Raw genomic sequence first — 24,790 nt, 5'->3', positions numbered from 1 at the left:
GTTGGATCTGTAGGTGTTTGCAACATGTTTAGATAAGCTATCTAGCTGATCTCCTGCTACCTGATGTAGACTCAGCCTGCTACTTCTCCACCATCTTGACTCCTCCTCTCTTACCTTACTATTAATATAGAAGTAATGTAATGTTATTAAATTTATTTTATAAAAATAAAATTTTCTTTATAAAGAATGACACATTTTTAATTTTGGTGACTAAGTGAATTATAAACTCAAATCCTGTTGCCAGAAGGCTTCTACCTTAGCTGATAAGTAATAAAAGCCATTTATCAGTACATACACCTGAAATTCTGTAAGTGACCAATGTGCTATTATTTAAATATGCAATGTCATTAGAATTTCAAAGTATTTTCTTTTATAATAAGAACCATCCAAAGCATTAAGAGGCCATGCTAATTCAAGTCCTGACAATCAGCACTTTGGGAACTTGAGCTAAATTTGGCTTAATCGTCTGAAGAAGGCCAAATGGGCTGTTGTTTTAAGAGGAAAAATTACTCTAAATATTAGGGAAAATAGTGAGAAATAAAAATCAGCATTTAAGCAGAACAATTCTACAATCACTATAGGATGCATCCTCTGTACTTTACATTTATTTCTATGGGAAAATTAGCCTTAATGATATATGCTATTAATTATGTAGAGCAACACTGTCCAACAGAAATATAATTCCAGCTGTATACATAATTATTTGTTTTCTGGTAGCCACATTAAACAAGTAAAGTAAAGAGGTGGAATTGATTTCAATAATGTGTTATATACCCCAAATATCCAATATTATCATCTTGATATGCTATCAAATAGAAAATAATTAATAAAAAATATTTCATAAAAAGGATTTTAAATCTGATACGTATTTTACACTTATAAGATGTCTCAATTTGGACTCTAATTTCTCACTGGAAATATTTGGTCTGTATGTAGATTATGGTTGAAAAAACTGATTCACATTCCTGAACGTACTTAAAAGTTTTTCGGTAGCTGTATTGAGCAACTGTTCTTAAAGGTACAATTCAAATATGAAAATTAAATAAAATTTAAAACCTAGCTTTTCTGTCACACTAGACTCATATCCAGTATTAAAGACCCACACTGTGGCTAGTGGCTTCCACTCTGAAAAGTATGGAGTAGATCATTCAAGAAGGTGTTCTTCGAAGGGAAACTTGCATCCTGTGCCTATCCAAGTCCCTAAAGACATTGTAGATGAGAAAAATTCAGAATGAAATACAGAAAAAAATTAATTTAAAAAAATTGAATGGAAGAAAGCAAAGCCTTCAGGTTTGACTGGGTTAGAACTTTTTTTTTTTTTTTCAGACAGAGATCATAGATAGGCAGAGAGACAAGCATAGAGAGAAGGGGGAAGCAGGCTCCCTGCTGAGCAGAGAGCCTGACGTGGGGCTTGATCCCAGGACCCTGAGATCATGACCTGAGTGAAGGCAGAGGCTTAACCCACTGAGCCACCCAGGGACCCGGGTTAGAACTTCTGATTGGTTCAATGTTGAGGCTACATGTGAGACTCCTGTCTAGACACTGAGAAAAAGAAGATAGGAAGAAATTATGAAGTCAGTATGATCTATACCAATTCTATTTGAATATTAGTCTTCAGGCCTTCCTCTGGTTACTTGAGTTTATAATATTCAGTCCTTATATCCTGAAAACTCATTAGCACTCATTAATTATTTGGTCCTCACAATCCCAGATTTCAAGATATGCTACAAAGCTGTAGTGTTAAAACAGTATGGTACTGGCACAAAAATAGACACATCAATCCATGGAACAGAGCAGAAAGCCCAGAAATAAATCCATGCTTATATGGTCAATTAATCTTCGACAAAGGAGGCAAGAATATACAATGGGCAAAAGACAGTGTCTTTGATAAATGGTTCTGGGAAAACTGCACAGCTACATGCAAAAAAATTAAACTGGACAACTTTCTTATACCACACACAAAAATAAACTCAACATGGATTAAAGATCTAAATATGAGACCTGAAACCATAAAACTCCTAGAAGAAAATATAGTAATTTCTTTCACATCAGCCATAGAAACATTTTTCTAGATATGTCTCCTTTGTCAAGGGAAGCAAAAGCAAAAATAAACTACAGGGAGTACATCAAAAAAAAACTTTTGCACAGTTAAGGAAATTATCAACAAAACTAAAAGGCAACCTGCTGAATGGGAGAAGATATTTGCAAATGACATATCTGATAAAGGGTTAGTATCCAAAATATATAAAAAAATTATACTACTCAGTACCAAAACAAACCAACAAATAATTTGATTAAAAATTGAGCAGGAGACCTGAATTTATAACTCTCCAAAAAAGTCAGGCACATGGCCAAGAGACACATTAAAAAATGTTCAACATCACTCATCATCGGGGAAATGCAAATCAAAACCACAATGAGGTATCACCTCATACCTATCAGAATGGCTAAAATCAAAAACATAAGAAACAGCTAGTATTGGCTAGGATGTGGAGAAAATGCACATCCTAGCCAATATGCACTGTTAGTGGAAATGCAAATTGGTACAGCCACGATGGAAAACAGTATGGAGGTTCTTCAAAAAATTAAAAATAGAATTACCTAAAGACTCAGTAATTCTACTATTGGGTATTTACCCAAAGAAAACAAAAATACTAATTCCAGAAAAAAAAAAATCTATCTGCTCCCCTATGTTATGGCAGCATTATTTACAATAGCCAAGATAAAGAAGCAACCCAAGTGTCAATCAATAGATGAGTGGATAAAGAAAATGATATATAGGGGCACCTGGGTGGTTCAGTCAGTTAAGGGTCTGCCTTTGGTTGTGATCTCAGGTTCTTGGGATTGAGCCCAACCTCAGGCTCCCCCCTCAGCAGGGAGTCTGCTTCTCCTTCTCCCTCTGTCCCTCCCCCATTTATACTCTTTCTCTCTTTCTCAAATAAATAAATAAAACCTTTAAAAATTTCTTATAAAGGAAAATGTGATATATAGATATAGACATGTGTGTTTTATATCTATAATGGAATATTATAGATATTCCATTATTATTCAAAAAGATATTATTCAAAAAGAATGAGAGCTTGCTGTTTGCAATACGGATGGATCTGGAGGGTAAAATGCCAAGTGAAATCAGAAAGAAAAAGACAAATACCGTAAGATTTGATACACATGTGGAATTTAAGAAACAAATGAACAACAACAACAAAAAAGACAAAAACAGACTCTCAAATACAAAGAACAAACTGGTGGTTGCCAGAAAGGCAGTGGGTGGGGGATGGGTGAAATAGGCAAAGGGGACCAAGCCTACACTTACCATGATGAGCACTGAGTAATGTATGGAAATGTTGAATCACTGTATTGTACACCGGAAACTAATATAACACTGAATGTCAACTATACTTCAATTAAAGAAAAAAGAAAAAAAATATATTTGGTCTGATGGATAGCTCCTATTTCTGAAATCATGAGCCCTGACTCTAATTGTAAGAGCCTCAGCATCTCCTAAGATCCCCTCCCTGCAGGAGGTAGATGCTTATAAAAACTGTGTTGATGGAGATGATTGCAGAGTGGTAGAGGGCCATTATATGTGTATAGGATTTTTTCATTCTCCAGGCACTTCAACATCCATTATTTCCCCAGAAGGCCAAGCAGGAGTTAATCGAGGTAGAGTCCAGATAATGACTGTGGAGTGGGTCTGACTGAACTCCACCCAACAGCTGTGGGCAAACAAGAACCCTTCGTTTTTAAATAAGACTCTCCACCGTCTTTGAGAGTCCCCCACTCCTGCTTGCCAGTGAGAAGGGTGTCTCTTCCCATCTGGTAATTGCATCCAGTTAATAACTCTTGAGACACAGAGTTTTGCATTCTTGGCCAACCTTAAAAAATCCAGCCCTGATGAACTCCGCCACCATCCTATTCAGTGTGGTTTCCTTGCTCCCTCTCTTCTTCCACCATCTGACAACTCCTGACCTGAACTGTGGATACCTGGGGGTCAACCAGTTAGGTCAGCAGGAAGGTAGGGAGTCACTCCCATCTGTGAGGGCACAAGGGTGAGACGAGGAAAAAGCTGTCTCATCTACCAGGCACTGACCTGCACTACCCTTCTGCTAGGAACAGAAGCCCCAAAGTGCTATTGTAAAGAGGATGACATGGTGGCATCTTTAGGCAGGGTCTTGTCCCCGCAGAGATGTTTAGGCTGAAATCCAGTCCTCCTGGCAGCGACATCACTCCTCTTTGGTGGCTCCATAACAGCAAGCAACTGGGTCTGGAAGCACTTAGGTGTGAGAATGACTGACCATTGTGCGTTGTGTTCTCACCACACCTAGAACAGATACCTGTTACAGCCTTTGAGTATTTTATTGCACTTAACTTTTTGTTCATCTGCCTCCTTTTCTGGTCTGCGAACACAGAGTTAGTCTCAGATTCATCCAGATCTCCGGTGGTGTCAGGAGTTGTCAGATGGCAGGAGAAGGGACAGAGCAAGGAAACCACACTGAATAGGATAGTTACTGAGTTTATCATGGCTGGATCAAGAAACATAAAGAGATGCAGGTGGTTTTCACTGTAGACCCAAACAAGTGCCAGGTCCCTCATAAATGCTCAATAAATGTGAGCTGCAGTAAATTTTATAAATTATTATGCATTCCATTTCTGTTTGTTATGCACATCTAGGGAAGGTTTGCTGAGTGAATTATGAACACAGCACATGTTTGTGTGTTGAGTCCTTGAACTCCAGACCACTGGGCACCAGGCAGAGCAAATGACTGTCTGACATCTCCTAATTGTGATGAACTGACCCAGGGGGACTTCTCCAAGTCTCTCAGCATATATAGTACTTGTTTGGATGATTTATTCATTCAACAAACATTGCTAAAGAAGGAAAAATGCATTGTCTTCTTCGGTCTTTCAGCAATGCAATAACTGTGCTATGTGAATCTTCCAAAAGGAGGGAGATTTTGATCTCAGAACATAGGAAAATGACTTTTTTTACTTTTATTTTTATTTATTTATTATTTTTTACTGGGAAGAGAGAGATAGAGAACAAGCAGGGTGAGTAGCAGAGGGAAAGGGAGAGTCAGGCTCCCTACGAGCAGGGAGCCCAGTGCAGGACTCGATCCCAGGACCCTGAAATCATGACCTGAGCTGAAGGCAGATGCTTAACTGACTGAGCCACCCAGGCGTCCCAGAAGATGACTTTTTAAACAAAAAAATATATTTAATTTTGTTCAATACTAAGTAGACCAGAAGCTATAAATGGTGACACCTCCCCTCCCCTGACTTCTGTGTCTAATAGAAATAAAGTCACCAATATCCATTTATCTACTTGCAGGGTTGAAAGTAGGGTTTATTATTATCGCAATAATAAAATGCAGATAGACCTTCACATTTCCCAGAGAACTTATGCATTTCACGTGTCCGCGCAGCCTCATGGCACTTTCAGGATTCGGCATGGTCATATCCTCAGTTGTAATGAAGAGGAATTTAGGAATGCATCAGGGTCATTCAGCTGAGAAGAGAGCTGGGACCCCAACCAAGGTCACCTGCCTGCCACCGGACACATGAGGGAGCAAGCAAAAACAGTAATCATCCAACCTTTCCCTTTTGCTTTTTCCTTTGGGACATTTTAAGTTTTTATCAGGAGCAAGAGGGCTTCAAACCACCTCTTCCTTTTAAAGTAAAGATTTATTTCTTAGTTCAGCCCTAACTTGATATTCTGGACATGATTCCCTCTTGATGTGATTAGCATTTGTCCTTTCCCATTTTAGTATACTTAAAGTGATGGCAGATGGCTCCAGGTAGCGGTGTAGACTACATTTTACCCATCATACCCCCTGCCCCCAGCCCTCGGGCAGCACGGTTGGTGGTCACGTTCTGCCGAGTGTGCATGCCAGAGGACACAGTGTGCGGTGGAGAGCAGGTGGCATCATACTCCATCTGGAGGAGAAGCCTTTACAATACCTATTATTTTCCTCAGGTCTATGGCCATTTGGGGTGAGATGGTTCTTGGTGAAGTAAGACGGACCTGCTAAGAGTAGGGTGCTTAGCACCCTTTACTCTTGCCCAATATTGGCCATTAGCGACCTCCAGCCGCTGGGACAAGCAAAATCAAGCAGGCGAAGAGTACCCACCCACCCCAAAAACCTGACCTGTGATGCACTACTGGCTCTGGATGAACCTTTGCAGACACGGGAGATAGTCGCTGACCAGTGATGTTCAGGAAACCAAGTGTATGGAGGCTGTGGCCAGTGGGTACAAGGTGGTTCATGGAGCACATGGGTTTTGAATGATTCAAAATATTTTTGCTGATGAAATCATCTCCACATTCAGCACCTTCACTTCTCAAGCATGAACAGGGAGTTTGTCACAAGTGTGTGACTTTTCTTCAATATTGTGACCGGGATAAGAGCTAACATTTATGTACGACTTAACTTCATAGCAGGCACTAGTAAGTGTTCTATGGGTGTTAATGCATTTAGTCCTCTCAACAATAAAAATTGCTATGAAGGGACCATGACTGTTATCATCCCATTCTACAGATGAGGAAAGAGACAAAGAGAGGTAAGCGACTTGCCCAAGTTCACACAGGGAGTTAATCAGAGAGGTAGGATCTGAGTCAGCCTCTCTGACTCCAGAGCCAGATTGAGACTGTCCATGTTTAGATGAAGATCTGGAAGTGAAGTTTCTTGCCGCCCAACACTCTGTGGACATCAAGCTCTACCTGGGTGAACTCACAACAAAGGCTTCAGCTGTGAGATACAAAACATACTGTGTCGCTCTGAGGTTGGGAGTTCTCTGAGAGGTGACGGGCTGAGGTTTAACATCAGGGTCAGGAAGTGAAATCATGATCGCGGTGGAAACTGTGCCTGATAAGTTACAAGAACAGACTTCTCAAGCTTTTTGGTCTCATGACCCCTATACTCATAAACATTATTGAGGGTTTGCATGAGGTTTTGTCTATGTGGTTTATGTCTATTGAGGTTGTTACAGAAGAAAGTGAAACTGAGAAAACTTTTAGATCCTTATTTTAATTCACTTAAAAACAACAATAATAAATTAATTACATATTAAATACATAACATACTTTGACAAAAAAAAATATATATACATATATATGTGTGTGTGTGTGTGTATATGTTCCCCCTGCCCCAGGGTGCCTGGGTGGCTCAGTCAGTTAAGCATCTGCTTAGGCTAAGGTCATGATCCCAGGGTCCTGGGATCAAGTCCCACAGGTTCCTTGCTCAGCAGGGAGTCTCCTTCTCCCTCTCCCTCTTCCTGCTACCCCCCCTGCTTGTGCTCTCTCTCTCTCTCCTTCTCTCTCTGTCAAGTAAATAAAATCATATATATATATATAATCATATATATATAATCATACACACATATATATGTACATATATATGTATACACACACACACACACACATATATATATATGATTTTGGATATATATATCAAAAACAAAATAAATTAGTGAGAAGAGTGGCATTGTTTCCATTTTTGCAATCCCTTCAATGTCTAGCTTGCTAGAAGACAGCTAGAGCCTCATCTGCTTCTTCCTCAGTCTGTTGAGATAAGTTGTTTAGAGGAAGTATGTGAATTTAAAAATATGGCCTCACCCAGGTATGTAGTTGGAAAAGAGAGAAGTATTTTAAAAATCTTTTCATAGAATTGTAGATATTCTTCTCTGATAACAACACCTGGACTCCTAAGTAAATTTCTTAAAGGCTGTCTATAATGAGAAATCCGAAATCGCGTTAATGAACTTATCATATACTATTACATTAGAATCCACTGGTCTGTCTCACACTTTGAACAGATCTTTTACCCATACATGAGTGTGTAATACTATACATCGGTCATTTGGAAGATGCTGATTCACTGGCAAGGGGGTCTTTCAAAACTTGATGTATTTCATCATACAGTATCCCACGGTCACGTTCATTAATATTACTAACCATTTCATTGGAAGAGTATTAAAGAAAATTGTGAAAACTTAATGTGGGAGACACGAGTTTTCCAATGTTGAAAGCTCTAATCTTATCATTGGCAACAAATACTGCTGGTTCTTCTCCTTGAGGTGACAGGGTTACTTAACCAAAAAGTCTGCCACACACTCCAGTTTGAATAAACATAGTTTGTCCGTCAATCATTCTTTCAAGTAAAAAAGACATTCTATGAGAAAAGGGCCTCGTCCAGTTCCCACTCGACTTACACAAAGGCTTTTCTTAGAGACACACTAGCCTACATTGTTCAGCTAGGGGCTTTATGTATACCTTCATTTTGTTACCCAGAATATTAAAAAGATGTGTACTTGAGGATTGAGATTTAAGAAATTAATAAGATTTACTGCATTACTCAAGTCATTCTTAAGTGAAATTGACTTTTTTTTTTCTCCAACTCTATGATAAAGAATGCAGCTGGGTGCTACTAGGGCACCAGCGGTTTTATTTATTTATTTATCTATTTTAAAGATTTACTCATTTATTTGAGAAAGAGAGAGATAGAGACAGATAGTGAGAGAGAGCATAAGCAGGGAGGAGAGGGAGAACCAGAATCCCCACTGAGCAGGGAGCCTGACCCAGGGCTTAAGGCAGACGCTTAACTGACTGAGCCACCCAGATGCCCGGCACCAGCATTTCTAGTCACCATTGCTTTTATACCATCAGTGCAAATATCACCATGGTGAAAAGGTCAGTGAATGTCATAATGTTAATTGTGTGGTAATTCTGACTCTGTGGAGCCCGCAGCAGGGGTTTTAGAGATTCCAGTGGTCCACAGGTCGCACTTGAGGGACCACTGTCCTACAGTGTCACACTCACCAGGGATAAGCAACAAGAAAGAACAAAGAGCATGCTAGATTCAGAATCAGAGGATCGAAATCAGTCCTCGATCCACTCCTTACTATCAAAGTGACTTTGGGTGAACTGCTTATCTGAGGCTCGGTTTACTAAGTATATTCTAAAAAATCGATTTCATTCACCCATCAGTTTCATTCATTTCCCCCAGAATTTTATGGGAGGACTTAAGAGACAGCTATGCCAGTGTCTAGGGGGTGGGAGGTGTGTTCCTGCAGGAGAGAAGGCAATCAGGACATAGACGGGGTACTTGAGGGAGGGAACCATCGTGTCTCACCCCAGTACTGCATGGGCCCTGCTTCTGGTCTGGCCTCTCAAGGGAACCTCTGGGGGAGGCCAAGTTCAGCCTCCTGAGACCACGGCCAGTGTGGCTCACAACCAGAGGCCCGGCAGGCTGGTGCTGCTGCCCTCCGCTCCCAACAGAGCCCATTGCTGGCCCGGTATGCAACCTTTGTGTTGCTCTCCTACCCAAGAAAGCATACCAGAAAGCCAGATTTTAGGAGGGATATCTTTATATGGAAACTACCACTTACCATCATCATTACACACTTTTACTTTAAGCACATCGCCTCCCCCTGCCAACACACACACACTGCAATCCTTTATCAGTAATAACAAATTCTAGTGGCAGACCTCCCAAAAGATGGAGGCAGCCCAGTGAGCCCCATACCCTAATGCTGGGAACTGCAGTTTGAAATATCCTTCCCCCCTCAGCCCTCCATCCGGGACCTTTCTTCCACAGACCCTTCTCTCAACTTGCGGTGCTCTTAATTTGCTATTTGATGTCATTCTAGGTAAAGACAAAATTAAAATGTTAAATTATGAGCATGAATTTTACCATTCATCTTTATACTATGCAATGCCAGTTTTAAATGCAAATATAAGAGCTGTTAACTGCTGTGCAGAGTCTCCCAAAATTACAGAATTTACATTTCGTAGCTTGTGTATGCATATGTATTTCATTCTTCACCAGCGCAGTGTTAATGCCCCACAAACACAAACGGAGCTCAACTGTTTTTATTTTGCTTCCTGAGAGGCACACATTTTACCCACGTTCTCTGCCCTAGGCTTATAGATAGGAAGGACAGCCCCAGACAAAAGGAACCACAGGCTGTCCTCGCTCTCCACTTCCTCTCTGCCATCTCCAGCATAAGCGATTAACTACCGCAGAGAAGTAACGTGAGTAAGAAAAGATAAAACAGGTTCTTTGCTTAGTCATGTGTCATAAAACACCCCCGCCTTCTTTCTGCTTTCAAAACAACTGTGGCTCAAACAGAAAGGGAACCTCTCGGGGTGGTCAGCTCCCCGCTTCTCGGTCACAGACGTCATTCGCTTAACTTGTCACTCTGAGTCGCTGAGCCTCCCACACGGGGTGAGCGCTCTGGAATTCTGTGTTCACCGCACATCCTGAGCACTGTTTGTAAATGGAGCAGCAAGGACAATGAATCTTATCTCCTCTGCTCATGGACGTGCTGCCTTGTCCCAAGTTCAAACATAAAGTTATTAAGTTTTTCAAGATGGGAGGAGGGCACACCTGGGTGGCTCAGTCAGTTAAGCGTCTGCCTTTGGCTCAGGTCATGATCCCAGGGTCCTGGGATAGAGTCCCACATCGGGCTTCCTGCTCAGTGGGGAGCCTCCTTCTCCCTCTCCCTCTGCCACTCCCCCTGCTTGTGCTTTCTCTCTCTCTCTCATGCTCTCTCTCTCTCTCCCTCATATAAATAAATAAAATCTTAAAAAAAAATAATTTCAAGGTGGTAACGACAGAGGCTGAAATCCAGCTCCAGATCCTCTTAAGCATGAGCACTATGTGGCTCATGGGTCACATGCCCATGAAGCTGGCCTCGCCCCATGGCCTCGGCTCTGGCCACACTGGCTCTTGCAACCCCTAGAGCATCTGCTCCTTTGACTGAGACTTCCCTCCCTCATGTACTGGGCATGTTTCTCCTTCTCTTCCTGTGATCTCAGCTCAGCTGTCACATCTCTAGGTAGGATAGTGGTCCCTCAAGTGCGACTTGTGGGACCACTATCCTACAGTGTCACACTCACCGTGGATAAGTCTCCCCGCCCGGCTACGCATCAGAACTTCCTTAGTCCCGTGGAGCTCTTCAATCATGCATCATGGTCACCTTTCCTCATCTAGGGCTGTGATGGTCGGATCACTCACTGTTCTCCCATTGAGCTGCCAGCAGCCTGGCAGTCCTAGCCTCCTAAGCAGTCCTAGCCTCCACGACTGGGTCTGGTTTTGCTCCTCAGTGTTGCACCAGGGCTGGGCACGTGGTCCTTAATAAACATTCATGTGGCGAATGATTGAATGAAAAAATAGATGAATGTTTTTGCAAGTGGAGCACAAGTGTCAGATGAAGAGGTGGGAGACATGAGGGTGGCATGAATTCTAGTTTTCGTTCCCAAGAGGCTAAATCCTGTCTTGGTCTGAGCTGATGAGACTCCATGAGCATGCTGTGGCCCTTGCTTCCTTGCTGTCTCTTCTAGGTAATGAGTGCTTGATGATAGGCTATCCTCGCAGTGTAAAGGATCCAAGTCCTGTCCTTTGTGTCTCTGGGCCCAGCATGGCGCTGGCACTTACTCAGCTCTCAGAAAGTTCTGGTCCTATTGAGCAATCTGAGATGGACTTGGATGAAATGTGTGGCCCTGCGGCTTCCTGTGTCTCTCCCTCCCCTGTGTCTCCTTTTCCTCCGTCCTCTCCTTCCCTCTTGTTAAGGATTTCTTTTTCTTTTTTTTTTTTTTTTAAGATTTTATTTATTTATGTGACAGACAGAGATCACAAGCAGGTAGAGAGGCAGGCAGAGAGAGAGAGAGGAGGAAGCAGGCTCCCTGTTGAGCAGAGAGCCCGATGCGGGACTCGATCCCAGGACCCTGAGATCATGACCAGAGCCGAAGGCAGAGGCTTAACCCTCTGAGCCACCCAGGCGCCCCTTGTTAAGGATTTCTGAGTCTTGAGAACCACTTTAGTGGTGATCAAATGTTTCCAACGGAAAATTACCCTCATTTATTTTTGGTTTAACTCGACTCTTCAGAGAAAAATGGCCTGATTGGCCCTATAATCATACGGTGGTTGGGCACTCCAGAGACTGCCCCAGAACCGGGCTGGGCACACTGACTGGTAATATTGCCATATCGGCATTGATCTTGGGATAGAATCACAAGGTTCTATCCATGCAACCCCAGCCAGCTCAGAGCAGAAATGAAACAGGAGACCAGACGAAACCCGCCATTCCACCCTGAGGGGCTGTAGAGTTAGCCTTGTCCATGAGGAGGACAGTGACACCACTGATCATGAACAACAGTGGCAGAATGGGACCCGTCTTTGTCAGGCCTGGTCTGCAGCCTGTCTGTCTGGTCCGCTATTCCACCTACGTCTGAGAAATGGCAGGAGGGGCTGTAGGGAAAATGGAGTGCTCGTAATGAAATTGAGGATCGATGAAATAATAAAAAATAAAAGCCTAGGGGTAAGATGGGTATTGATTGACCATCTCAGAAAACATTGTTAGTAAGAGATCAGGGCATGCTTCCTATATTTAAAATGGGAGAATTCTGTCCAGAGTGAGATGTGAATGGGAATATAGGATGCTATTAGAAGCGATCCCAGTGCAGTCCCCTGGAAGTTATGGGGTTGCTTCCAGAGGGTGCTATGGAGTAGAAAAGGCATGGCTCAGGAATCAGCCATAGCTGGGGCTTCCACCAACTTCAACTCTGTGACTTGGAGCAGGTGATAACCTCTCTGATTCGGATTCTCTTTCCCCCTCTTCCTCCTCCTCCTCCTTCTTTTTAATTTTGCAAGTTGGGATAAATCCCCTGCCTCCAGGTTTGCTGTGAAGATTAAATAAGATCATCTGGATAGAGATACAGAGCTCAGTGCCTGGCACAGAGCAGGGGTGCAATCATGTCACCCCTTCTCCCTGCAGTGTCAGAAGACTGTTCCTTTTTGGAACACCTGGCCATGGACTGGGCTAGAGACACTTGGTTGCTGGACCCCCTTAAATTGTGCACACTAGGCCCCTCACCCTGGTCCCAGCAATGTGGCAGGACAATATCAGGCCAGGATTGGGAAGTCCCAGGGTAGGTGCCCTCCTCCTATACCATCTCCTGGGACATTTTATGGGACACAATTGAGATCCAGAGTTTGACCACAGCAACAAGAACATGGCAAACCCAGAATGTGACTCCAGGCCTCTGGGCTCCAAGTCTGTCTTCTACACCTCAGCAGCCGAGAGCTGAACCCTTTGCTGCCTGTGGCACAGGATGCTCACACACCCCTACCCTGCACCATGCCTTTCTGAACAACTACACATGATCACCCCAACAAGATAGGAAGAGAATGTGTCTCAAGTTTTCAGTCCTTCCCAAGGCACATACTGCAGGGCTTACTTGCAATCGGGGTCCAAGAAATAAATATCCATCAATTGGGAAAAAGAGGATGTTTTCACGGCCTTACACTTTTAATGCAGAGAAATAGTTATAATACACTTTAACCCAGCTGAGGGGGAGAAATGCATTAATTTCACAACATGTTTAGCTCTTTAAGAAGTTAGCTTTTCAGGCTCCACGGGGATTCTGGAACTCACATAGACTCACCCCCACTGTTATGAGAGATAATTGCAACTGAGTGGTGCCCCTCTCCCCACAGGGAAGGGTGGGTGGAGAGACAGAAGTGGTGGGCGGGGGAAGCTGGCTACAGCAATGTGGGGCGTCTAAGCCAGGAGGACAGGACAGAGCTGTGCTGCTCATATTTAGTGAGCAAACAAATCACCTTACCAGCGATCTGGTTTTAAAAAATGATGCAGATGCTGATTCAGGAAGGCCCTATGGGACCCAGAGGTCTGTATTTTTAACAAGTCCTCCAGCAATGCTCATGCTTCTGGTTCAGGGGGCCAATCACTGTGAAAGCTTTGGCCTTTTCCTCTTTTCTCTATAGTCATTTATCTTTAGACTGTGGGCAAAAATCCTTCTTCTCACCCTGGGCAGAGGACAAGTAGGAAGCTGCTAGGAAAAACAGCGAACTAGGACAATCAGCCAGGCCCCCGGCACCATGACTCTTTTCTCCCATCCGGTACACTTGATGGGTGACATTTCTGTGTGTGAAACACTTCAGTTTTACCATCCATGAAATGAGCATGTTGATCTGGGTCTCCGGAGGCCTCCTCTTCTAGTTTGACAAGCCTTTGTGTGGAGGAAATGGCCCAGAGGTTTTGGGTTTGCAAATCTGGTCCAAGAGAGCTTCTCTGTCTTCAATCTGGCAATTCTCAGGATCCCCATTCACTGTCTTGCATCCTTCTGCAGGGGAAATTTGTGCCTTCAAGATCCATGGCCAGGAGCTGCCCTTCGAGGCCGTGGTGCTCAACAAGACGTCAGGAGAGGGCCGGCTGCGTGCCAAGAGCCCCATCGACTGCGAGCTGCAGAAAGAGTACACGTTCATCATCCAGGCCTATGACTGTGGCGCTGGGCCCCGGGAGACGGCCTGGAAGAAGTCTCACAAGTGAGTTTCCTGACAAGGCTCCCTGAACCCCTCTCCACCCCACCTTTTGGGATCACACACTGCTCCTCAGGGTTGTATACCCAGCAGTCACACAGCCTGCTCAGCCGCCAGCTGCTTCCCCAGGCCTCTGTAGGCATTGGCACAGGCCACTCCTGCACCTGCTGTCCTCTGCCCCCACCTTTGCCTGGAGACATCCCTCTTCCATTAGCAGGACTGCACTCAGAGGTCACTTCCTCCAAGAAGCCTTCCCTGAGCTGACCCAACCCTGCAGACCCAGCTGGGACCTTTCTCTGGGTTTCTGCCAGGTCGCACGCTTGTCCCAGGTCGCACTTCTTAGTTTGGGTTGGAAGTCTCTCCATTATGGAGTTTGGCTCTGAGCCTTGCACAGAGTCAGAGTGGTTCAGTTCTGACTGAACAGAAGAGTGAATGAACAGAGGAGGAGCGAAGAAGGGAAAGGGGAGGTGATCTCGAGGGAATCATTGCCCCAAGCTGGGTAGCAGGAAGGCCAGAGAAGGGGCAGGTTCATCTCAGGATGAGGGAAGGGACAGGTGGAGCCCTCTCTGGTGGGAGGGTGGACAGAAAGCTCAGGCAACCATCAGCCTGGCTGGCTGCAGTTTCTCAGCTCTCTTGGCCCCGGGACCAGAGTCAGTGGCCATGGGAGGTGCGGAACGACAGTGTCAGCCTCCCTTTATCGCCATTTCTTCCTTCCTATGTGTGGTCCCAGGGCTGTGGTCCATATCCAGGTGAAGGACATCAATGAGTTTGCTCCCACCTTCAAAGAGCCAGCCTACAGGGCAGTTGTGACGGAGGGGAAGATCTACGACAGCATCCTGCAGGTAGAGGCCGTTGACGAGGACTGCTCCCCCCAGTATAGCCAGATTTGCAACTATGAAATCGTCACAACTGACGTGCCTTTTGCCATCGACAGAAATGGTGAGTGTCCTGAGAGGACTCCAGTGGGGGGGCGGGAAACCCCTCCACCACCCCTTTCTGGAAGTCCGTGGGAGGTGATGACTCCCTTGCCATCTGTGATCTGGGTTCAGTAACCCAGAACTCAGTCCCGCACCGGAGGGGATGGCCTCACATTATTAACAACACAGCCAGGTCTAAAATCCCTTCTCCAAAATAACTCAACCACCCACTCAATGAATACAATCCATGAAACTCAGAATGCCACACATTTGGGTACTGAAGACAGGTTTTCTGGTAGAATGTTCTAATCACCCTGATATCAACTAGGCCATATCTGAGGCCCTTTCCTGGGTTACTAGTTTTGACACCACCTCCAACCCCTGTCGTTGGTTTCTTGCTCTTAGACCAAAAAAAAAAAAAAAAAAGCTAAAACAGAAGGTGGAGATTTCTGGAAACACCTTCTAATCTTAGGTTCATTGAGGACTCTGAAATGAGCTTGCCAATGTCCTTTGGGAATTTCTTCCATAGTGAGAATGAAGAATGAATGAAGCCTCCCATCAAACCCCAATCCCAGCCTGAACTTACTGAACTGAAAACAGTCCTATAAAGCCACTTGTGTTTCCCCATCACCATTAATAAGAATCTTGTAGTACAAACACCCCAGCCAGAGGCTCAATCAACTCAGCCCACTTTCAATGCAATTCTCAATAATTCCATGTTAATGAAATGATAATTACTTGCCAAGTATACTATTGAAAAGCATCTGTAAATATTGCCCAAGTCCTGGCACAGTGCTGGGAACTGGAGTGGAGGCAGAGTGGAACTCAAAACAGACATGGATCTGCCCACATGAAGCTTACCCTGCCATGGGAAGAAAGTCAAAATAACAAATAAAAATCAGGGAGGCTTGCAGGTGAGGGGATGCAGAACACCTGCCGTGAGCCAGGGGGAACCAGAAGGTTCGCTTGGGGCCTCTGGGTAGCCAACGCCCAGGGAGAAGTAGACCATCCATTACCTGCTTACACTGGTCGGTGCTCCCAGTTCTCCTTGACGTCAAGACCAGGAAGAAACTTATCCTGTGACCTGGTCTTCTGCTTCCTGAGAAGTGCAGCAGGTTCCAGAGGGGATGGAAGCCAAGGAGACACCCTCATCCCCGGCCTCCAGTGGTTTATGATCGGCCTCGGACAATGAAAGCAACATTCATAAAACAGACAAAATGGTCATAGGACAGTTTCTTTGCAAAATGATAAAACATGTGGAAATGACAGTTACAGACCTGGACATTGTGGGAGACCCACTGTGTGGATCACAGGATCAGTGCGTCCATGACCAAGAAGGTACAGGAGAAGATACGGGACATTAAAAATTGGTTCGGGATGAAGAAGTAGGTGATTTCAATTAGTAGAACCCGTCAGAACTGCTTCCTGATAGCTTTTCCTATGGGCCCTATGATGTGGCTGGCTTGTCCCCACCACACAGACATGTCTCACACACATCACATACACACACGCATGCATGCACACACACATCCTTGCACAAACACATGCACGCGCCACTCCGTAAAACACAAAACAACTCGTTTGTCTTTTTCTTTTCCCCACGGACCACCTGTGTGGTCCTCGTCCACAAAAGGCTTTGGAATTTGGAGAGTGATGAGTCCTTGGTGAAGAGTAAGACTAGACAAGGGCAGGTCTCTGTGATGAGTGGCCAAGCTCCACTTGACCTCCTGCCTTGGTTCCGGAGAGTCACAGCCCAATGAGAGATGAGATGCAAATCCTTTCATCTGAGAGTCAACTGCCCCAGTCATGAAGATAATTACTCACCTTGATGAGCCATTTCGCTAACATATGCCAATTTATTTCCCTAGCTGTCTCATTAAAAGTGAGTAATGGTCCTTTGCCAAGTCTCTGCCTCCAACACTAGTTACAACATAAGATGAAGAGTAGAGTGGGCACTCCCAGGGAGTGTGGGCCCCCCGAAAGCAAGGTTTACAAAAGCGGTTCTCCAAGTAATGAAGGCAGGAGCTGGGGGCAGATGCAGAAACGGCTGCTCCCATTCTAATGAGCTTCTCAACTGGCCCTGATCCATCATTTATCCCAGCGACCTTCTGGACTCCTTGAAGACATTATTTGCCTGCACATCAGAGAAAGTGCTACTGAGTTTGGGGTTCCCTCACTGAAGCCTCATGACTGCAGGTAGATAGTTCCTGGCCCCTTCAATTGCCCAGGCTCTTTATTTGTGGAGGAAGACAGGAAGCAGGGCAGTAGAGAGGGTAAACCTAGATTCAGCCTGACCTGTCTTAACCCAAAACTCAACCTCTTCCTACCAGAGGTTATCGGCCTCCCTCTGCTTGAATTCTTCCCCTGTGAAATCACGGCAGAAACTGCCCTGGTTCCTTGTGGCATTGTGAGGTCTCAGGGAAGCGGTGCCAGGGGATGATGCTTGCAACGTCCCTGGCAGGGAGGGAACACTCCTTTCATGGTGCAGCGGTCACCAGATGTTTACCCGGGTGATTGGGACATGAAGGTCATTCACTCCCCATGGACTTCCAGGCTGAAACATGAGCAGGTGACTGCGTTGGTGACACCCGCTCCCTCTCAGGAAGTTCTGGACTCTCTTCAGATGGCTTCCCGACCATCCTCTCCTGGCGCTTGGCTGGTCTCTAGGAGGTCAGCAGGGCCTAGATCCTCAGTCTCGTTGAATGGATGAAAAAACCTGAGTCCTAAAGTATGGAGTGCTTGCCTAACAGCACCTCTAACCCCAATGGCAGAGCGGGACTGGAGCCCAGATCCCCGAGCGTTGGCTCTGATGCCTTTCCACCAGTGATACTGTCACCAGACTTCGCAGTGATGCTTGACAGGAATGCAAGGCTACATTTTTTTCTTAAAGATTTTATTTATCTATTTGACAGACAGAGATTGCAAGTAGGCAGAGAGGCAGGCAGAAGAGGGGGGTGGGGAGCAGACTCCCTGCTGTGCAGAGAGCCAGATGCAGGGCTCCCTCCCAGGACCCTGGGATCATGACCTAAGCCCAAGGCAGAGGCTTAACCCACTGAACCACCCAGGCGCCCCAAGGCTACAGTTTTTAAGTTCAAAGCCACAAAGTTGCATCTGAATCTTACATCCATTACTTGTGTGTGTGTGTGTGTGTGTGTGTGTGTGTGTGTGTGTGAGAGAGAGAGAGAGAGAGAGAGAGAGAGAGAAAGAGAGAGAGATCTTTGACAAGCTACTTAACCCTGCCTCAGATCCTCGTCAGTAAAATGGGAACTAAATACCATACTAACATAACATAATAAAATTAATCAATCATTAATTAATTAATTAGTTAGTTAATTAATTAACCAGCACGCTAAGTACCAATGGCTGTGTGAAAGGATGGTTGCACTGCCAGCAAGGCACCCCCCAGAGTGTCGGCACTACCAGAGCCCTCAGCCAGGTTCAGGGATGACCAGAGGGAGCAGCAGGGGTCTCAGGAACACCCGGCCACCCCTTAGCAGACGTATCTTCTTTTCCAGCACCTGTGGGGTCCCAGGACAGCCTCTCTCGGGCAGGAGGCTGCCCTGGTGAGTCATGGGACTCTGCTGCCTCTGGGCAAAATGCACCCCAGAGTCTGCTTATTTTAAAGTAAATGAAAACATTTCTGTTCCATCTGAATAGAAAAGGAACACATGCCCTTTGTAGGAAATTTGGAAAGGAGAAGCATGGGAAGAAGGAAATAAATCAGCTGTAATCCCATCAAAGATAGCCGTGATTGATGTTGCAATGCGACTTTTTCTGTGAAGTTTTATAACAAAAGTAGGGCCATGCTTCCCTTGTTTTTCTTTATTCTCCCTTTTTCATGTAACGTTCAATCGTATGGATTTTTTTCACCCTTAAGAATGCTTCATAATTACTGCTTTTAGAGCTAAAAACATCCTATCTGATGCAGAGACTCCTTCCATGGTTCTTCCCTTACTAGCAAGCATCCAGTTTCCGTATTAATTTTAACTGTAAGAAATAACACTTAGATGAACATACTTGCACCTGTATCTGCAATTTTTATTATTTTCCTGGAATCAGTTTTCTATATGTGGAATCGCATCCCCAAAAGGCATGAGCAAATTGCAAAGTGACTAGCCTGTACAATTTTCCAAAGTGGTTAATTTTATTCCAAGTTAAATTCCACTGGAAAGAGGGTACAGGTCAGCATGCTGGTCTCACTGTCCTTCTACCCTGCCTCAGTTTTAAAATACCCTCACTAATGGGGAGCCTGGGTGGCTCAGTCATAAGCCTCTGCCTCTGCCTTTGGCTCAGGTCATGAACCCCGAGTCCTGGGATCTAGTCCTGCATCAGGCTCCCTGCTGAGTGAGGAGCCTCCTTCTCCTTCTCCCTCTGCTGTTCCCCCTGCTTATGCTCTCTCGCTCTCTCGCTCTCTCTCTCTCTCTTTTTGTCAAATAAATAAATGAAATCTTTAAAAAAATTAAAATAAAATAATATACACTCACTAATATCCAAGATAGGTACTGATTGTTCTGGAGAGCTAGCTTCCACAGGTTCATCTGGACCAGAGAAACAGGTCAAGAAACCCCTCTTCACCTGCGCTAACTGTGGCCTCAGGTCTCCTAAGAAGGCATTACTAATAGAAATCATTCAAATGTGGGGGAAATAATACAGGTGTAACAGAAGCAAAATGGGTGGCTTTTTGAACTTCCAAACATTTTTAAATGTGTGTCTTGTCTGAATAGGCCTCTGCCCGGCACAATCATTGGTCACATGATTAGACACATATATTTGACCAAGGCTTCAAATTACAGGCAGTGAAAGCCATTCTCGCACTCATGAAGCCGGTGGTGATGGCGAGTCACGTTCGTTTCTCAGGCAGTCTCGCTAGGACTTGCCAGGGGGCGCCGCTGCTGCACACGGGGCCATGGCTGGCTGGCCTGTGGGTTTATTTTTCTACCATGGTCAGTAGTGTTTGGTCTGCTTAATGTCACATGGCCGGCAAGCCCTGAGCCTTCCTCTTTCGAAAGGGCAATCTTTTGAGAGCTGTTTACCTTTAAAGAAAAGGAAAGTTAAAACTCTGTGTTCAAAATTCAATTTGATGTTCCTGGGGTTCTATTGCAGCATTTCTACCTGCAAGAATCCCTCCCCTGTGAGGACAGTTCCCACAAACTTGTTTGCTAACAGAACCCACAGGGAACGTTACCAACCCAGAACTGAGCTGCTCCAGCCCTGGGGGTGCCCTGAACTGAGACCTGAGCTCGTGGGGGCGGCAGGGTAGGGAGTGATTCTGAACACTAGGCATGGGGCCAAAAGTACATCAAACCCATTTTCATTTGGAGATTTTTGACTGGCTTTGTTGAATGAAATTTTACTTCAAATTGGAGGCTGCTATTACGCTTTTAGAAACAGTCTGGAACAGGCAGTGGAACAAATGCTCCTAAGTCTGGGGCAGCTTTGTAGATCTCTACCCTGCCTTCAAAGGCCTGGCTCCTGCAAGTCCAGGGCCTTGGCACCAAGGACCATTTCACTAGTGCTGGGTGATCGGTGCGTCAACTCTTCCGATCTGTAAAACATGACGTGACTTTGATAATTCCCCAGGCTTTCTTGCCTTAGTCTCTGTTGCTTCCGTTTACACGAGCCATAGATAGCCGTCGAAAGGGAAGAAAGCAAGCTCATCAGGGAGTTTTCCCTTAGTTTTGATGAAATGTAAAAATATACCTGAGTCAGCCATTCCATGTTTGCTTATTAGCGTGTTGGTTTGTTTGCTTTTAAGTTTCCATTTTCTTAATTTCACTTCTGCTGAAGGATAATGATAACATTGGAGTTGTAATTTGCTGTCAGCTCTGCTATCAGAAGAAAAGCAAGAATGAAATTATTCCCGCAAAGGAAGACTTCACTCTCTTGGTATCAAAACCCGAGAAGTATTCAAGGCCCATGAGGCCTTTATTTGTGCCTTGGAACGGAAACTGTATTTCAGCAGAAGTAGTCCAATCAGAATTTCACTCATTAATTATCAAATATTTATTTCTGAATTATAGATAGCATCAACCCACAAGAACTCACAAGTGGCCCAGAAAAATGGTTTGGTCTCTCTTGGAGAAGAAAAATGTCTTTGCCACCAGGGCAAGGAATCTGTTATTCTGTGTAGCTTTCAGAAGAGAGGTCACATGTTTTCTTATTGATTTTACTTCCCATTTGGTAGCAAAATAATGTGAGAAGAGGCAGTGCACATTCCTGGCGACAAGCCCAGATGTTGAAAAATACGTGTCGGGATATTTCTGAATCCCATCTTTTTCCCAGAGATTTCATAGCGGATGAGGCTTGGTGCCCTACATCATCGGGGACACGGGCACACTTTAGGAGGGAGTTTTCTGACAACACACGGCTAACAAACACAGCTGTGTGCTTGGAATTCTCTAGTAGTCCGGTCCCACGGCTGGGTGGCTCCAGCCAGCGGCTCCTGGAATCAGACGCCAACAAGCAGGCCACATGTGAAAAGCCATGCCCCCTATTCACCCTTGTTTGTACAAGAAGGTGAGGAAAGGGGTTATTCCATTCTAACGAAGGTTAGAGGAGTAAAGAGGGAATTTTACAGAGCTGCACTAAATTCTCCCCCTAAAATGAATAATACGGTAGATGTTAAATAAATGGAAGTTAAGTAAAAAGTAAAAGAACTGCAGTGTGGTTGACTTGATCTGCAGCATACCCCTGTGTTCTCAGGCAACATCAGAAATACTGAGAAGCTGAGCTACGACAAGCAACACCAGTATGAGATCCTGGTGACGGCCTATGACTGTGGACAGAAACCCGCTGCTCAGGACACGCTGGTGCAGGTGGATGTGAAGCCAGTTTGCAAGCCTGGCTGGCAAGGTGGGCCCTCTCTTGTCTATCCCATTGAGTGAGGGCAGCTTGACTGGGTGTGTGGAAGATACTAGACCTATTATCACAACGTATACTAGAGGACTTTCTTTAAGTGTGGTCACTCTGCTGCAAGAATCTGCTGTTGATTCTTACAACTCCTAGGGGATGTATTACCCTCATTTTACAGCTGAGAACGTCCGAGGGCACTCGTCCATGGTCACGTGCCCCATTTGTCCAGTGCGCCCTTTCTAAAATCTCATGACACTTTGGAATCAATAGTAATTATCGCTCAGTGCTCAGGAGAAAGTGCCAGCAAGCCTCTTCACTTTATCTAAGGGAATGAGTCTAGCTAGTATGCCTCAGGTTTGCAACATCACTCCGGACCTGGGGCAGGTTGTCCTGTTCTCTGGGCCAGCACCAAAGGTGACAAGCAGAGGCTAGGGTCCCTGAACCCAGCCTTTGATGAAGGAGTTTCTCAAATGCTGGTTCTGGAAATGGAGAAGCTGTGGTCTTGGAGGGAGGTGGATTTTTGTCATGGTATATATATTTTGGTGTGCAAAGACAGAGAAGTTGCTCGGGACCCCCCAAGGTGACAGAGATGTGGCACTGACCTAAGGGAAATAAGAAGATGAGGCCAGCTGCGCAGAGGGATCTTGCAGAGAACTGGATGGTTTATGGAATAATGATAGCTCTCACAGTGGGGTGAATATCCCAGTGGTCAGGCAGGAAGGCTGGAGGTACCTCTGCCCCTGTTTTGGTGGCTCAGCCCTTGCTGTTTCGGCTTCCTGTGTGACTGCCGCCCACTTAAAACTTAGGACGTTTCGTGGAGTCTCCATTTTGTGGCTTTGTGTCTTGAAGCTTCAGGCCCCTGTTATGGTCTCCCCGTTTTTCTTTCTCTATATATATTTCATTCTTAAACTGCACTAAAGAGGGCATCATTAGCCAAGTTCAGCATCTGAATTTCTCTCAGACAGACTGATGCCAGGATACTACCATAGGTCACCATCAGACTTGGAATGGCTGCCCGTGAGTCATGCATTGGTTCTGGGGGCACAAAGCAAGGACACCTGAGGACCCACCTGGGGTCACTCTCCTCAGAAGGTGGTTCTCCAAGGGCCCCTCCCCTGAACCACGTTATCGCCCTTAATCTTTCAACTAGAAAAATGGGAGGCAATAATTAAACTCACCTCTGAAAAGAGCCAGAGATGTTTGCCTTTGAACAAAGTGGAGGAGATGAAATGCCCAGTCGAGGAGTCACAGGTAAAACAGATGAGACATGAAGAAAAAATATAGAGCCCTCTTTGAAATGCCTATTCAGGATCAAGCAAGAGACAGAGAAAAAGGAACAAGCCTGAGTGGGGAACTATGTGGCACCAGCCTGGGGAGCCTGGTCTCTGGTTGGTATAATTCTCTAAACCCTATGGAACCTGAGGGCAGGACTCTGTCTCTCTTGTTCACAGCTGAATTTCTCCGGCTTAGCACATATCCGACCCCAGTGATTGGTTCTCAAGAGATAGACTTTGAATGAATGAATGCCTGAGTGAAAAGCTGTTAGAGGAAAGAAGTACTCAGCTTGTTTTATTTTAACTTATAAGGACTAAGCCAGCAAAAGTCTAGCTTTTGAAAAGAAAGCCTGGAAAGAATATAAAAGCCTTCTAAGCAGGGCACATGCTCATAATGGGATTTTTCAGTGAGGAAAGTAAAACACTAAGCTATATCTGGAGAAAGATCCCAATGTTTTGTCTTTGATAAATGAGACACCTACAGAGTTGGGATTACATTTTTGTACCTATATTTAAATGCAGTTTCCTAACAGAATTTGTACTCGCTTCCCTGTTAAATGTGAGCAAAAAAAATCATGTTAATGACATGGAGTTGTGTGTGTGCAGCCTGTGTGGGGCACCTAACCCTCTGGGACATGGTGCTATCTGTGGCCTGACAGTGCGCTCCTGGAGGCGAAGGTCGTGCCTGTCTGCTGTGGCTCCAGTGCCCAGCACAGGGCCGGGCACCATGTGGGTGGTTGGCAGGAGCTGGATGGATGAATGAATGGTGAAAAGTGTGCTTTTCTGTGGAAGGAAGAGAGAGGGGAGCAGCAACTCCCGGTATCCGTTCACTGTGTCAGATCACACCATTCAAGCACGTGTAACATCAGAATCACCTACTCCATGGGGCTTTCCCTGCCTAGTGTGGCAGGCTTTGGCGGCAGAAGCTGACATGGGATTCTGCACCGTGCCTCTCCCTCCAGCATGGGCCCTATGGAAGCCGTTAGGTCTCTCTCCCCACCTTCATCCCAGCAGGCTCTCAGACGTAGGCAAGTCATCCAGGTTCTCTGATACACATAGCAGGGCTCACACTGCCTTCCTGCAAGTTCTGTCTCAGCCCCCAGAGCCAGAGAATGGTCCTCTCCTTCCAGTAAGTGGACCCATTTTATTCCTGCCCGTGGGCAGCCCTCCTCTCCAGCTCACCCATCTTGGGGCCTGTCCTCTCTTCTACCCCAGGTCAGGGCTGCAGCCTCATAGCCTGAAGTGTGCCTTTCTCCACAGAAAAGTAAACCACCCCTGGCCCCTAGTGTGTGTCTCTCATCCAATCTCCTCTCCCAGCTGGAGTGTGTCATGTTTTGCTGGTTTTCCTTTCTAAGCACAGATGAAGCAGGCCGCTCCTCCCCCAGAGAGGTTGTCAGATCCCTCGGGG

The 24,790-nt window shown here is 45.3% G+C and overlaps 1 protein-coding gene across 1 annotated transcript in view; it reads left to right on the top strand.

Moving 5' to 3' along the window:
- The window catches only part of CLSTN2 (calsyntenin 2), a 630,232-nt gene that overhangs the window by 466,596 nt on the left and 138,846 nt on the right, over positions 1-24,790 (top strand). The window contains exons 3-5 of the mRNA XM_045088847.1: positions 14,150-14,345; positions 15,070-15,278; positions 21,959-22,108. Coding sequence (XP_044944782.1) covers positions 14,150-14,345; positions 15,070-15,278; positions 21,959-22,108 — 555 coding nt within the window. The remainder of the gene's footprint in view (positions 1-14,149; positions 14,346-15,069; positions 15,279-21,958; positions 22,109-24,790) is intronic.

Source organism: Mustela putorius, unplaced genomic scaffold, assembly GCF_011764305.1.
Source record: "Mustela putorius furo isolate JIRA1106 unplaced genomic scaffold, ASM1176430v1.1 tig00003834_pilon_pilon_pilon, whole genome shotgun sequence".
Classification (NCBI taxonomy): Eukaryota; Metazoa; Chordata; class Mammalia; order Carnivora; family Mustelidae; genus Mustela; species Mustela putorius.
The sequence above is the reverse complement of the archived record's forward strand: the minus strand, read 5'-3'. Positions and strand labels throughout refer to the sequence as shown.